The following is a 14,387-nucleotide window of genomic DNA, read 5'->3' on the forward strand; positions in this document are numbered from 1 at the left end:
TCTCTGCTGAATCTGAATGAGATCCTTGCTGGGTATAGCAATCTTGGTTGTAGGTTTTTCCCTTTCATCACTTTGAATATGTCCTGCCACTCTGTTCTGGCTTGCAGAGTTTCTGCTGAAAGATCAGCTGTTAACCTTATGGGGATTCCTGTGTATGTTAAGTGTTGTTTTTCCCTTGCTGCTTTTAATATTTTTCCTTTGTATTTAATTTTTGATAGTTTGATTAATATGTGTCTTGGCGTGTTTCTCCTTGGATTTATCCTGTATGGTACTTTCTGCTCCTCCTGGACTTGATTGACTATTTCCTTACCCATAGTAGGGAAGTTTTCAACTATAATCTCTTCAAATATTTTCTCAGTCCCTTTTTTTTCTCTTCTTCTTCTGCGACCCCTATAATTCGAATGTTGGTGCATTTAACATTGTCCCGAGGTCTCTGAGTTGTCCTCAATTCTTTTCATTCTTTTTCCTTTATTCTGCTGTGTGGTAGTTATTTCCACCATTTTATCTTCCAGGTCACTTATCCGTTCTTCTCTCTCAGTTATTCTGCTATTGATTCCTTCCAGAAAATTTTTAATTTCATTTATTGTGTTGTTCATCACTGTTTGTTTGCTCTTTAGTTCTTCTACGTCCTTGTTAAATGTTTCTCGTATTTTCTCCATTCTATTTCCACGATTTTGGATCATGTTTACTGTCATTACTCTGAATTCTTTTTCAGGTAGACTGCCTATTTCATCTTCGTTTGTTTGGTCTGGTGGGTTTTTAGCTTGCTTATTCATCTGCTGTGTATTTCTCTGTCTTCTCATTTTGTTTAACTTACTGTGTTTGGGGTCTCCGTTTCTCAGGCTGTAGGTTCGCAGTTCCCATTGTTTTTGGTGTCTGCTCCCAGTAGGTAAGTTTGTTTCAGTGCATTGTGTAGGCTTCCTGGTGGAGGGGATTGGTGCCTCTGTTCTGGTGGGTGGGGCTGGATCTTGTCCTTCTGGTGGGCAGGGCCAGGTCCGGTGGTGTGTTTTGGTGTGTCTGTGAGCTTAGTATGACTTTAGGCAGCCTCCCTGCTAATAGGTGGGGTTGTGTTCGTATCTTGCTAGTTGTTTGGCATGGGGCTTCCAGCACTGGAGCTTGCTAGCCATTGGGTGGAGCTGGGTCTTAGTGTTGAGATGGAGATCTCTGGGAGAGTTCTCGCTGATTGACATTACGTGGGGCCAGGAGGTCTCTGGTGTTCCAATGTCCTGGACTCGGCTCTCCCACCTCGGAGACTTAGGCCTAACAACTGGCCGGGGTACAGAGACCCTGCCAGCCATATAGCTCCGAAGAAAAGGATGAAAAAGAAAAGAAAAAAATGAACAGATAGAATCCCAAGGCAAATGGGAAAAGCAAAACTAAACAGACAAAATCACACAAAGAAACATACACATACACACTCACAAAAATAGAAAAAAGGGTAAAATAAATAAAAGAATTAAAAATTTAAAAAAGGAAGTGAGCAACAAAACCAATAAACAAATTCAGCAATGATAACAAGCACTAAAAACTAAACTAAGTTAAACATAAAACCAGAAACAAATCAGACGCAGAATGTAAACCCCAAGTCTCCAGTCGCTCCCACAGTCCACCACATCAATTTTGGGAACATTCGTTGTCTATTCAGGTATTTCAGAGATGCAGCATTTATCAAGTTGATTGTGTGGATTTAATCTGCTCCTCCTGAGGCTGCATGGAGAAATTTCCCTTCCTATTCTTTTTTCGCACAGCTCCTGGGGTTCAGCTTTGGTTTTGGCGCTGCCTCTGCATGTAGGCCACCCTCAGGCGTCTGTTCCCGCCTAGACAGGAGGGGGTTAAAGCAGCGGCTGATTAGGGCTCTCTTGCTCACTCAGGCTGGGAGGAGGGAGGGGTAAGTAGTCATAATTGGAATGTGTGCAAGCCTGTGGTGGCAGAGGCCAGCACGACATTGCAACAGCCTGAGGTGTGCTGTGTGTTCTCCAGAGGATGTTGTCCCTGGATCATGGGACCCTGGCAGTGGCGGGCTGCACAGGCTCCAGGTGAAGGTGTGGGTAGTGACCTGTGCTTGCACACAGGATTCTTGGTGGCAGTGGCAGCAGCATTAGCAATTCATGCCTGTCTCTGCTGTCTGAGCTGATAGCCACTGCTCGCACCCATCTCTCAAGTTCACTTAAGCTCTGCCTTCTGTGGGCACATGGAGCAGGAATCCCCTCTTCTCACACACCCCGAAACAAAAGGCCTCTTCAGCAGGTCCAGATTTTTTCCCCCACTCCCTCCCAGCTGGTTGTGGCACACAAGCCCCCTTCAGGCTGTGTTCACGCAGCCAACCCCAGTCCTCTCCCTGGGGTCTGACCTCCAAAGCCCAAGCCTCAGCTCCCAGCTCCCACCCGTCCCGAAGGGTGAGCAGACAAGTGTCTCAAGCTGGTGAGTGGTGGTTGGCCCTGATCCTTTGTGTGGAAATCTCTCTGCTTTGCCCTCCGCACCCCTGTTGCTGAGCTCTCCTCCGTGGCTCCAAAGCTTCCCCCTTGGCCACCCCCTGTCCCCACCAGTGAAGGGGCTTCCTAGTGTGTGGAAACTTATCTTCCTTTACAGCTCCCTCCCAGAGGTGCAGGTCCCATCCCTATTTTTTCTTTTTTCTTTTGCTCTACCCAGGTATGTGGGGGTTTTCCTGCCTTTTAGGAAGTCTGAGGTCTTCTGCCAGCATTTAGTAGGTGTTCTGTAAGAGTTGTTCCACATGTAGATGTATTTTTGATGTATTTATGGGGAGAAAGGTGACCTCCATGTCTTACTCCTCCGCCGTCTTGAACGTCCCTCTAAAATGGTTTATTTTATTGTCTAAAATATTCTTCGAACTTATATGGATGAAAAAATACCCAAAGATGTCCAAAAATGTGTGGAAAAGAAAAGAAAACGATGTGATGTTAGGGAGAGTAGCAATAATGGTTTTGGAAATTTCAGAAGGTACTATATCTTCAAGGTAATTAAATGAGTATGGTATGACATAGAAACAGACAAATAGATCAGTGGATAGAATAGAGAATTGGAAATAGATTGTAGTATATATAAAAATATATGTAAGTTGGATGAATACCATAGTTGTAGATGGATATATTTATAGCAATCATGCAAGAGCTCTTATAAGAAAAAGGCATGTTGCCATGTAGAAAATGGGAAAAGGATATCAACAGATAATTCACAAAGGGCCAATTCCAAATATAACAAATACACAAAAAGATGCTCTAAAGCTCTGGAACTCAGGAAAATGCACATAACACTAGCAATGAGCTGTCACTTCATACTTATCAAACGGCTAAAAAGAAAGCTAACATCTATTGCTGGCTGTGACATAAAGAAAGGAAAAGCACGATCTCAAGCATCACTGGTGGAAGTGTGAAAACTTTTTGTTGTTGTGAAACCGTCGAACAACATCTGATAAAATTAAAAATGTTTACACTTTCCAACCCAACAATCCCACTCTTGGGAATCTAGCCTTCAGAAAGAAAATCACCATGAATTAAGGAAATATATAAAAGGTATTTCCTGTAAGATTGTTTGTAGGAAACAACTGGAAACAGAATGAATGCCTATTATAGGGAAATGGCTGAATCGAGTAGGAAATACCCACACCAAAGGGAAATATGCAACCATTAAAAAAAAATGCATGAAATTTCTGTCAAGTGACTTGAAGGAATTTCTACGAGATGGAGAAAGTGTTTAATGGATACTATTTTGTAAAACAGTAAGAACAAAATAAACACAAAAAACTCACGTGTGTGTCATGTATGTGTGTGTGTATCCATACAGGGTTACATGAGAAGGGAGGGAAAGGGAGACATCCAGACTGGGCTGTTCACATAGGTCATCTTGGGGTCCTGGCGTGTGGTGAGTTGGCAGCATGAAGAGCTGCTTTTACAATGAAACCCTGGAGTGAAATCTGCAGAGAACTTCCCTTCCTTTGCTTCATGAATCACTAACAGCTACAAGAAAAAAGAGCAAACATCAGACATGTTCAGTTCTGACTTTATGATAGATTGTATTTTTTTCCTTCCCAGAAGCATTTTCCTTATTTCTATCTGAATTCAAACTAGTGAGATTGTTTTGTTTGTTTTAACAATTCAATTCTCTTTACTTTTATTTCAGAATTTGCAGCTTTAGATTTTTACACTCTTTCCCTAGGTTTTTATTCAGGTTTAAACTTGTTATGGTGCCCATGTTTTTAAAGGTAGATTGATGGGTACTCTTGTTTCCTATGCCCTTACTGATGCTGTTCAGTGTTTTGTTTGTACTTTTAGCCACAACAGAACATGTTTCTATGAGCAAATTTTATTAATACTCAAATATTCTATCCTAGGTTATAATTAATAGGTGAGAATTAATTGTCTTTTTAAAAATTTTCCTTTCTCCGATTTCTTTCTTTATTTTCTTTCTTTATTTATTTTTGGCTGTGTTGGGTCTTCGTTGCGGCACATGGGCTTTCTCTAGTTGCAGCGAGCACGGGCTACTATGCGTTTGGGTGTGCGGGCTTCTCGTTGCGGTAACCTCTCTTGTGAAGCACAGGCTCTAAGCACACAGGCTTCAGTAGTTGCTGCACACGGGCTCAGTAGTTGTGGCTTGCGGGCTCTAGAGCGCAGGCTTAGTAGTTGTGGCGCACGGGCTCTTAGTGGCTCCATGGCATATGGGGTCTTTCTGGACCAGGGCACAAACCCATGTCCCCTGCATTGGCAGGTGGATTCTTAACCACTGCGCCACCGGAGAAGCCCCGAGAATTAATTGTCTTAAAGGTCTTTTACTCAGTTGAGGTGGATCAGGAAAGGTTACCTGGAGGAGGTGTGTAATACATGATAGGTATTCAAATGTTTGCCAGTGAGGACACTTCTAAACTGACACTGAAGGGGCAAGTAGGAATTAGCCAGAGAATAGGGAGAACAGATAGGTTATTCCAGGCAGAGGAAATACTAATGATAACAATTGGCATTTATTGAGACAGCCTGCATTTATTGGAAATTCACTATGTACAAAGTAACTCGATAACCTCTTTGATGCACTAGCTCACGGATTCTACACATTAACCCTATATTTCCAATCTACAGATGAGGAAACCGAGGCTTAGATTCAGTGGCCTGCTCGGGTGTCAAGGCCTCTTAAAACACAGTAAGGGGACTTCCCTGGTGGCGCAGTGGTTAAGAATCTGCCTGCCAATGCAGGGGACACGGGTTCGAGCCCTGGTCCGGGAAGATCTCACATGCCGCAGAGCAACAAAGCCCGTGTGCCACAACTACTGAGCCTGTGCGCCTAGAGGCCGTGCTCCACAACAAGAGAAGCCACTGCAATGAGAAGCCCATGCACCGCAACGAAGAGTAGCCCCGCTCGCTGTGACTAGAGAAAGCCCATGTGCCTCAACGAAGACCCAACACAGCCAAAAATAAATAAATGAGTAAATAATACGAAACACACACACACACACACACACACACACACACACACACACACACACAGAGTAAGGGGTGGAATTGGGATTCAAACTCCAGTCTGTCTGTCGCCAAAGCCTGAGCTATTACCTGCTAGAGTGTACAGCCTACCCTAACTGCAGGTGTAAGAGGCTGCATTCTGTCTCCTGAATGTATTGGGTTACCTAACAACTCACCCAGGCATGACCATACTACCTTCTTCACATTTCACTACCTGAAAGAATTTTGTAACGTTTCACACCCGGATGTTTGTACACCTTGCCTTCTAGATCTTTTAGAAAAATGTTCAGTGAAGCAATTTCCAGCATTAACCTGCAGGTGGTCCCAGTATTAATACTATTCTATTCAGAGAAGTATCTATGTATTCTATTCTGCTTCTAGAAATTTTAAGACACCTAACTCTACTGAGTGGGGAAAATATTTTCCCTAAGGTAATTCAATAATTTAAACACATTTTTTCCTAATTTTTTTCTGAAAATCTAAATAGTTTTTATAGCAGCTTGTCTTCATTAACTGTTCTTTACTCATATATGTGTATAAAGCACTAAATGACAAGGATTCTATTCTATTCCAAGTGAAAGGAAGGTAGTCAAAACTCTGCCTCATTTTCAGCTCTGTCTTTGGGATCGCTTGTTTACCAGGAACAGAAATCCTCTTAAACGAGCTAAGGAAAAAATGAGGAATTTACCTTAAGATACCAGAGTATCTCGTGGATCCTGAAGGAATCAAGTTGACTTGGGTCTCCAAAGAGGCTAGGAAAAGAACTGGAAAAAAATCAGGAACCTACATTATTCTGGAGTCAAGTGTTCTCTATTTCTGATTCTCTCTGTTCACTTGCTTTATTCTTTCTACTGCAGATCAGCCACTTCTATTTCAGCACACAAGGACCCCCTACCGGTTTTGGATGACTCCCAGGTCAATGTACAGTGGAGTTAGACTCTGAGTTCCCTGGTTTAAATGATCTGAAGGTCTGTTGGCCCACTAATAAATTGCTTCCCCCCACATCTAGCCCTGGTCTGAATAATTGTGAGCAAGGAAGCGTGGGATCATTTAGTATATAGTATGTAGGGTTCCCTTCCAGGGCCTTGGAGAGGATGGATCTCTAAGAATAGTAAAGGGGGAATGGCTTGCTGCCATCAAAGTAATAGTCAACAGACAGTAGTAACAAGAGAAGTAACATTTTACATAAAATCAGCCAAGATGAGATATTCCTGTCCAGCTGGACATATACAAATGCAATGCAAATAATTTCAAGATGCCTTAATGGAGCCTTTCTAAATTCATATATCCAAGTATGGCTCTTAGGAAAATGTTGTTTGATGCCCAAGAACGATGTAGTCCGTAAATAATGCTTTCTTTCCATTTTCATAGGATGAAGTTTGACTTGGACCTTAGTCACAGACTTGCGACTTGAGGAAGACTCTTAGTGTAAAATGTATTAACTCTAACACGTTTCAAGAAAATTCATGTTCCTACCCCATGGGTACCTGGCATGTGCCAGGTGATCCACGTATGTTTATCAAGTGAGTGAATGTCAAGTTTTGCCAGTCTTTCAAGAACCATGCCACTCTGTTAGGTAAACTGATAAGAATGTTTTGCCTCCTGTTTTATTCAGGGGACAATTTATGTATTATACAATTTTGACTTTCCTGCCTGTGCCCTGCTGCCCAAAATGTGACAATTTTGTTCAACATTAGCACCGAATCAAATTATAAGACTCAAATGAGCCAACTTCCCTGGCAAAGGGTTGACAGAGGTGAATGGAGAGAATAGTGGAAAGACTGAGGCTAAGAATAGATTTTTTGGATTGCTGGTAGATTTTTATCATGGTCTCCGCTCACTTGCCATTATTAGCATGGGTAATTAATAGCTGGCTAGCTGGATTTCCTCTTAGTCTCAGGTTCTATCATAATTCGAGTGAATTTAATCAGGACTGATGCTAATAACTGGATTTCTAGCCTGGACCCCTGGGAACTTTCCAGGGGATGGTGAGTGGAAGAACAACCGAGAACAACCAAGTGGCATATTTGTCCCTCTGCAGTTTCCTGCTGTGACAGATCACCCTGGAACATACACCTGCTTGTCCACAGTTATATGATATCCTTAGATACCATAATGATAGAATCCAATGTGTCAGCTTGGGTTTAAAAATATGTTTCTAGTAGCTTTCGTTTTTATTATTTCATGTTGTCTGGTTCTCATTATTTCTTATTTTTTATATTTCTGCATGTTAGTCTCTATATTCTGTTCATTTGTTATATTTTCTTCTAAGATTCTTGAGGAAGGGTGTTTATTTTTTAGCAATCAGTGACACTATTTGGGAAGTGATGAGTTTTGCTATTGTATTTGCTGTGCCCCTCAAAGTACAGTCCTCAAATGAAGGACTTGAAAACATATATTAGAGAGGAGCCTCTGGCCCTAGTCACAAGCTACACTTAGTGTATTAGATATATTCCACAAAATTCTACTGAATTTTAGTCCTCATCAGGTTAAAAATATTCCAGTTAGCAAAACACACAAATAGGTGACTATAGACTGAATGTCTGTGTCCCCCGCAAAGTACATATGTTGAAACCCTAATCTCCAAGGTGATAGTACTTGGTGGTGGGGCCTTTTGGGAGGTGTTTAGGTCATGAGAGCATAGCCCTCATGGATAGGACTTGCATCCTTACAAGAGGCTCCAGAGAACTCTCTCACCCCTTTTACCACATGAGGACACAATGAAAAGACAGCTGTCTATGATGAACCAAGAAGCCTGCTCTCACCAGACACTGAATCTGCCAGTGCCTTGGTCTTGGACTCCTCAGCCTCCAGAACTATGAGAAATACATTTTTGCTGTTTATAAGCCACCCAGTCTATGATATTTTCCTTATAGCAGCCCAAACAGACTAAGACACAGGCCTTCATCATTTCCAAGTTTAGACGTGCTTCTAACACCGGGGGACAAGGCCCACCCCCACTCAGCATGGGTAACTTTTTTGTAGCCAGCTCTTGTGTAAGTGCTTTCACTATTCATGATTTTTACACAGTCAGATTATCCTTTGACCACAACTGTTCATGCATTTGAGCACAAGAACTTGAATATTTACTTGTTATCATATATCTGATATTCTGTGACTGTCAAAATAGTACCATCGCCTTATTACATAAACTCTCAATGCTACATGACCATTGATTAAAAAATACCCAGTCACTGAGAGTCTCATAAACACCAAGAGCCTTGGGGTATGTCTTCAGGTGCACAGCTACATTCCTTCAACAGATGCATCTGCTAATTCATTTTTATCACTGCCTGCCCAAGCTGAATCAGCCACCATGTTTCTTGTTAGGTGGATGCCCCAATAAACAGCAATAGCTGTGAAAGCCAGTGGAGAAGTGCATTTTCCCCTTTCGCTGGAATTCTAATTTATTTGATGGGTTCTTAACTGCTGGGGAGAAAAGGGGTATGACCTTGCCCAAAGCCTGGAGAGCGGACTAGATCTCTTTTGGGAGTAGAGGTGACATTTTATGGCTTTGTGCATTTCTCTCACATTGTTCATTGTCCTTTGGAAAACTCCTTTCAGAAGTCTCCCCTTCTCAAGAAATTCTTCAACCCACAAATAAATTCTACCGAACCCACAGGACCCGAAACCCATAGACCCGGGTTCAGTTTCCCTCCTTAGAAGCTGCTGACTTAGCGTGTGTAGCTGGACCCTTTTCTGCGGCAGGGGCGAATATTACTTTCATCCAAATTACAGGATGACAGTGGCCCCTAGTTTGGCAGCCCTGCAGAAGTAGGAATGGCCATGTTCAGCCGTGTTCAACCCACAAAGAATCCATCTTAAAAATATAGTCGTAGCTCATTCTTCCAAAAACCAAGCCAGACCCACATTGACCCACCCAGGTGCCAGCTCAGTTTCTGTGGAATCAGAAACATCCTGATGTTACAACGCCCAGTCTCCTGATCTTTTTCTTTTCTTTCTTTTTTGCCTACTCTTCCATTTTTCCAAATTACCTCTTGGCTGCCAATGACTTAGATTTGCTTGTTGGGAGCCTGGTAGTTGGAACTTAAAACCAAAGAGGCAGACGTCTCAGAGGTTGTGTTCTCTAAAATTCTCTCCAGTTCTCTAAATTTCTCTAAATTTCAAAACTTATATTTTGAAATATAAGTTCAAAAAATCTCAAGGTCTAGTATCTATATATCTACATCTATGTTTCTTAAAGACTCACAACTCTTATGCAGTATAGATTGAGTTTTAGATGAAAGTTTATCCAAGAAATATTTATTGTGTATCTTTATGCAGTCAGAATGAGAATACAGTGGTGAACAAGACAGAAAGATCCCTGGTTTCCTAGAGTGGGCATTCTAGGAGCAGAATGGCTCCATAGAATTATCTACTTCAGAAGTCAGAGAGAAAAATCGTGCTAGAAACTGGAAGGGAGTATGCATTTGCCATGTTCTGTAGTGTACTATAGACACAGAATTGAAAAAAAAAGATTTCACAGGAAAATATTTCAGGTAGATTACTTCCATTCAGGAAATACATGCTCATTATTTTCTTCAAACTTGAAATTACTTTTTCCTTTGAAGTTCTCTTAAATCTGTTATTATTCAGGATCTCTATCCAATTTCTCATCAAATTGCCCTATTTGTAGCTTCCAAACGTTAACACCTCTGTGCTGAAATGGAGCCTATAAAATGCGTTAGGGGCTTAAACTGTGTGTGAGGCAAAAATGGTATTTAAGCCCTTAATGAAATTCTGAGCTTTGGAAAGTGTCGCATTTTGGGTTTATGGGAGTCTTCTTTCACTTCCTTTTCTTGGGGGGGGGGTGGGGTTAGGGAGGGTGGGAAATACTCAATACACATTTAATATATTTATTGTCTTCTTTTTTAAAATACAATTTTCATGAACTAGCCATTGTATGAAAATTTCACATTGCTTGAAGGCATCTGTAAACTTCGTGTGTGTGTTTTTCCGACTCTCAAAGCAGTTTCTTCGTACTGGTCTGATTCTCACAGGCAGAAAAGCTAAACATGTCTCTCGTCGCTTCACCGATCTTTCTCCAGAAAAGTGAAAGTGAAGAGAATAGAAAATAGAGAAAAAAGGAGCACGGAGGAGGAGAGAGAAAAAGGGGGAGAGAGTGGGGGGGGGTGTAAGGGAGTCAGAAAATGAAGGAATACTAGAGCACTGGAGCACAGACTGCGGACCCGCAGACCCAGAGCAGCCACAGCGCGGAGCTGCTGGTGGCCACTGGCCCCCGGAGCTGCCAATCCGGGCGTAATCCGTAGGAATTTCTCCCGGGTTTAGCTGGGAGTCACACTGCCGCCTCCCCTCCTCGAGACGCCGGGAGAAGCCCAGAGAAGCGGGCTCCGGAGGGAGGCTGGGAGCGGTAGGAGAAGAGGAGGAGGAGAAAGGGAGGAGGACCCTGGGAGGGAGGCGGCGGCGCGGGAGGAGGAGGGGCGCAGCCGCTGAGCCACTAGCTCCGCTCCGACGCGCTTCTCTCCAGATACTCCGGGAGCTCCAGCCGCGCGGATCAGGCGCTCCCACCGCTCTGTACCCAAACTTCAGCTGCAGCTACATTCCAGGGCACCTAATTTATTCCTCAAAAATCAGAAACGGAGCCGCGACACGGGGAAGGAGTCCGCGGAGGAGTACAACAACAGCAGAGCAAGAAGAGCTCCAGAGAGCTGCCTCACCGGAGCAACAGCTAGGCATCGGTTGTGTAGGAACCAACAAGTGAGAAGGCGCCGCGTTCCCGGGGCGCAGCCGCAGGCGCAGCAGGAGGAAGCGAGAGCCCGGAGCCCGAGCTCCCGAGCCCGAGCCGCGGTCGCTGCGGCTGCTCTGCTCCGGTCCTTCTGCGCAGGCTGCGCCGGGCGCTGGGCGAGAGACTTCGTTTTTCCCTCGTTGTAAAGCGGCGGCTGGGAGCAGCCGGGCCCCGGGGAATATGCGGCGCGCTTGGATCCTGCTCACCTTGGGCTTGGTGGCCTGCGTGTCGGCGGAGTCGGTGAGTGGGCCAGGCTGGGGACGCGCGCGCCGCTTAGGGTGCAGAGACCGAGCAGAGTCCGCAGAGCCCGCGGGGAATCGGGGAGCGCCACCTGGGGGATGCCCCCCACTCCCAGACGTGCCCCTCGGCCCCCGGGGATCTGCTGGGACAAATGAGGTCGCTCCTCCACTCCTCTCCCCCTTCGCTTCCCGCAGAAAAGCGCCGCTCGCTGGAGTTGTCCCGAGGTCCCCCGGGATGAGGGCAAGAGTACTGCAGTTTTGTCGAACCGCAGAGGCCCCTGAAGTCACTCCCAACTTCTTCGCAGTCGGAGGGTCTTGCTGCGTGGCCGGGAAGGACCGATGGGGAAGGGTGGCCGGAGAGAGGAAGCCCGGATAGGGCTGCGAGGGAACCGGTCCCCTCCGCGCGCTCCCCGAGACCCGGAGACGCCCTGGAAACTTTGGGGTCCCTTCTCCTGCACACCATCCCCCCCACCCAACCCCCACGCCAGCTTTCCTACTCGATTGAATGCAGGTTCTGGGGAGATGGGGCTCAGCTTTAAGAAACCCTTGAGTGTCCGGAGAGGAAAGTTTGCAAAAAGTTCTTTTGTTTGATGTTCCTCTGGCTGGGGCAAGGGAGCAGACACTACGTGGAAACGCTACCGGCGGAGGGCAGTCCTCGGTCCCGCGGTGGGTGAGCGGAACGCGCCCGAAAATGCCGGGGTGCGGGCCGCTGGACTCCCGGTGGTGCGGCGACCCGTGCTTCCTGCGAGGCTGGGGGCAGCTCGCGGGCCCTTAGGGACAGGGGGGCATTTCAGTATGGATTGCACTCGAGTGCAGCAGCGGGGCGAGGCGGGGTACTGTGACACTGTGATCGGCCTCGGGTCGATCGGCCTCGGGTCGCCCGGCCGCTCGGAGACCGAGGCTTCCATCCCGCCATGCTTGCTTGGGACCCGGCGGGAGTACCCCGAGGCCCGGAGGAGTCTCTTCTCCGGCGGGGCCGGCTGCGGGCACCCAGCCTCCCTCCCCGGCCTCGGCCGTGGGAACTTGGTTTCTCCTCCTCTGGGTCGCGTTTCGGGGGGTTGGAGCTTGTTTCCTTAAGACGCCCAATGAGCGCCCTCTAAAGAGAACTGCCTCCTGGGCTTTCACTTGTGCTTGGCGGCCCCTACCTGGGCGCCCTGAGCTTTGTCCGCGATCCCGTCTGCAGCCTCAGTGCGGTCCGGGGCCTCGGTTAGGGAGTGCAGCTGTTTCTGTCCCTTCCAGTTCCCCATATCTCCTCCCTTTGCCACCGAATAACTTGTCCATTTCTAATAAACTGAACCGCCTCTTCGAAGACAAATAATGTCATCTTTAGAGGTGGTTTTGTGAGTTTTTCCTCCTCTCCTTTGGCGTGTTATTTCTCCCTTCTCCCCCCACCCCAGCCCACTTTTTTGAGTTGATGCGATTTAGGATTGGGAAACCTCTTTGGCACTCAGCAGCAGATGGGCATTTTTCATCGGTGTGGGAGCCTCTGTGTGTGCTAGCAGGTGCCCAAACGTTAGGCGAGATTGGAGAGCAAGTAGGATTGTAAACTGAACACAGTAGATGAGAATTTGGGTGCTCCGGCTGTAGAATAGAACTCCGAAACTTATCAGCATTTCTCTTTGGCAAATGATCGTTTTATCCCTTGGGATTGGTAATCTCCCAGCCAGTTATGAACTTTGGCTCTTTGCACACCGAAAGGGAGAGATTCTCTGTTTATTTCAGAAAAACATTATTGCTCATCTTGTTGCAAAACAGGACAAAGGAAGAACTCCATCTAAAGATTTTCAGGAGAAGCCTGCCTGCCTAAAAAGCTGTACAGGATTAAGGAGGTCCCTTTTTTGCTGCGTCCTGTTCATAAATTTGCTAGAAAGTGTTGATGTTTGGGGATTCTAGAGGAATAATGTCTCCTTGGAGTTTTGCATAAATCTGACAGTGCTTCTTTTTTTTTTTTAACATCTTTATTGGAGTATAATTGCTTTACAATGTTGTGTTAGTTTCTGCTGTATAACAAAGTGAATCATCTATATGTATACATATATCCCCATATCCCCTCCCTCTTGCGTCTCCCTCCCACCCTCCCTATCCCACCCCTCTAGGTGAACACAAAGTACCGAGCTGATCTCCCTCTGACAGTGCTTCTTAAGGAAGCTTTTTGGCTGAACTATACCTGTCTTCTCTGGTGACACCTCTACCCCCAACTCTGTGCCTTTGGGGTTCTAATATTTCTCATTTCCAACCAGAATTGGATGCTTTCCAAGTGAGCTGTTTCACTGTGGTAGATACTGTTTTCAGTAATTGGAATATCATTCAAAAGGGTGATTAGATATTTTTAAAATGTCAACTTGAAGACTGTAGCAGAGAGTCTTTGTTAGGCAGTGAGTCAATTTTTCTCAATAGAAGCTTTTTCAAGGCCCAGGACAGCCAATAGTCCATTTAAATTACTTTGCAGCCTCTGTTTCCCATGTAGCGGCATAAATGTATGCGAAGTTGAAAGACTTCACTTTTCAACATTTAGTTATTAGAGTACCTTATTTCCAGTACTTCTAATTTTAATTGGAAAACTGCAACTGTTTTCTGGGAGTTAGAAGTAGTGATCATCTGAGCATAAAGCCTCTCATTTTTAAAAGGAAAAACATCTCCAGTTAGTGCATTCTTGAGTTTTATACTAAGTTCAAGGGGGGAAAAAAAAGAGGTTCTCAGCAACCAAGGCTCAAAGCTGTCTGTGGAGAGGAACTTGTGGCCCTGCCTTTCTGGACGCTGGAGACAGCAGGGCGAGCCTGGTCATGGCGGTGGATTTATACCTCCCACCGGCATGAGAGAGGAAAGACTGACAGAGTGTGGCAGTAGTGATATGCTGCTGCTTTTCTATCAATTTTTTACATGACTGTTTATCTTCAGAAATAATACATCGCAGACTGCCATAAACACGTAATTTGA

The 14,387-nt window shown here is 45.2% G+C and overlaps 1 protein-coding gene across 2 annotated transcripts in view; it reads left to right on the forward strand.

Moving 5' to 3' along the window:
- Nucleotides 1-14,387, forward strand: part of SDC2 (syndecan 2) — a 151,464-nt gene that overhangs the window by 13,971 nt on the left and 123,106 nt on the right. The window contains exon 1 of one of the 2 annotated variants that reach the window (XM_030862948.3): nt 10,786-11,451. The exons of the other annotated variant lie outside the window; for it this stretch is intronic. Coding sequence (XP_030718808.1) covers nt 11,392-11,451 — 60 coding nt within the window. The 5' untranslated portion in view covers nt 10,786-11,391. Of the gene's footprint in view, nt 1-10,785; nt 11,452-14,387 lie in introns of those variants that run through there. 2 annotated transcript variants of the gene reach the window in all.

Source organism: Globicephala melas, chromosome 17 (genome assembly GCF_963455315.2).
Source record: "Globicephala melas chromosome 17, mGloMel1.2, whole genome shotgun sequence".
NCBI classification, from domain to species: Eukaryota; Metazoa; Chordata; class Mammalia; order Artiodactyla; family Delphinidae; genus Globicephala; species Globicephala melas.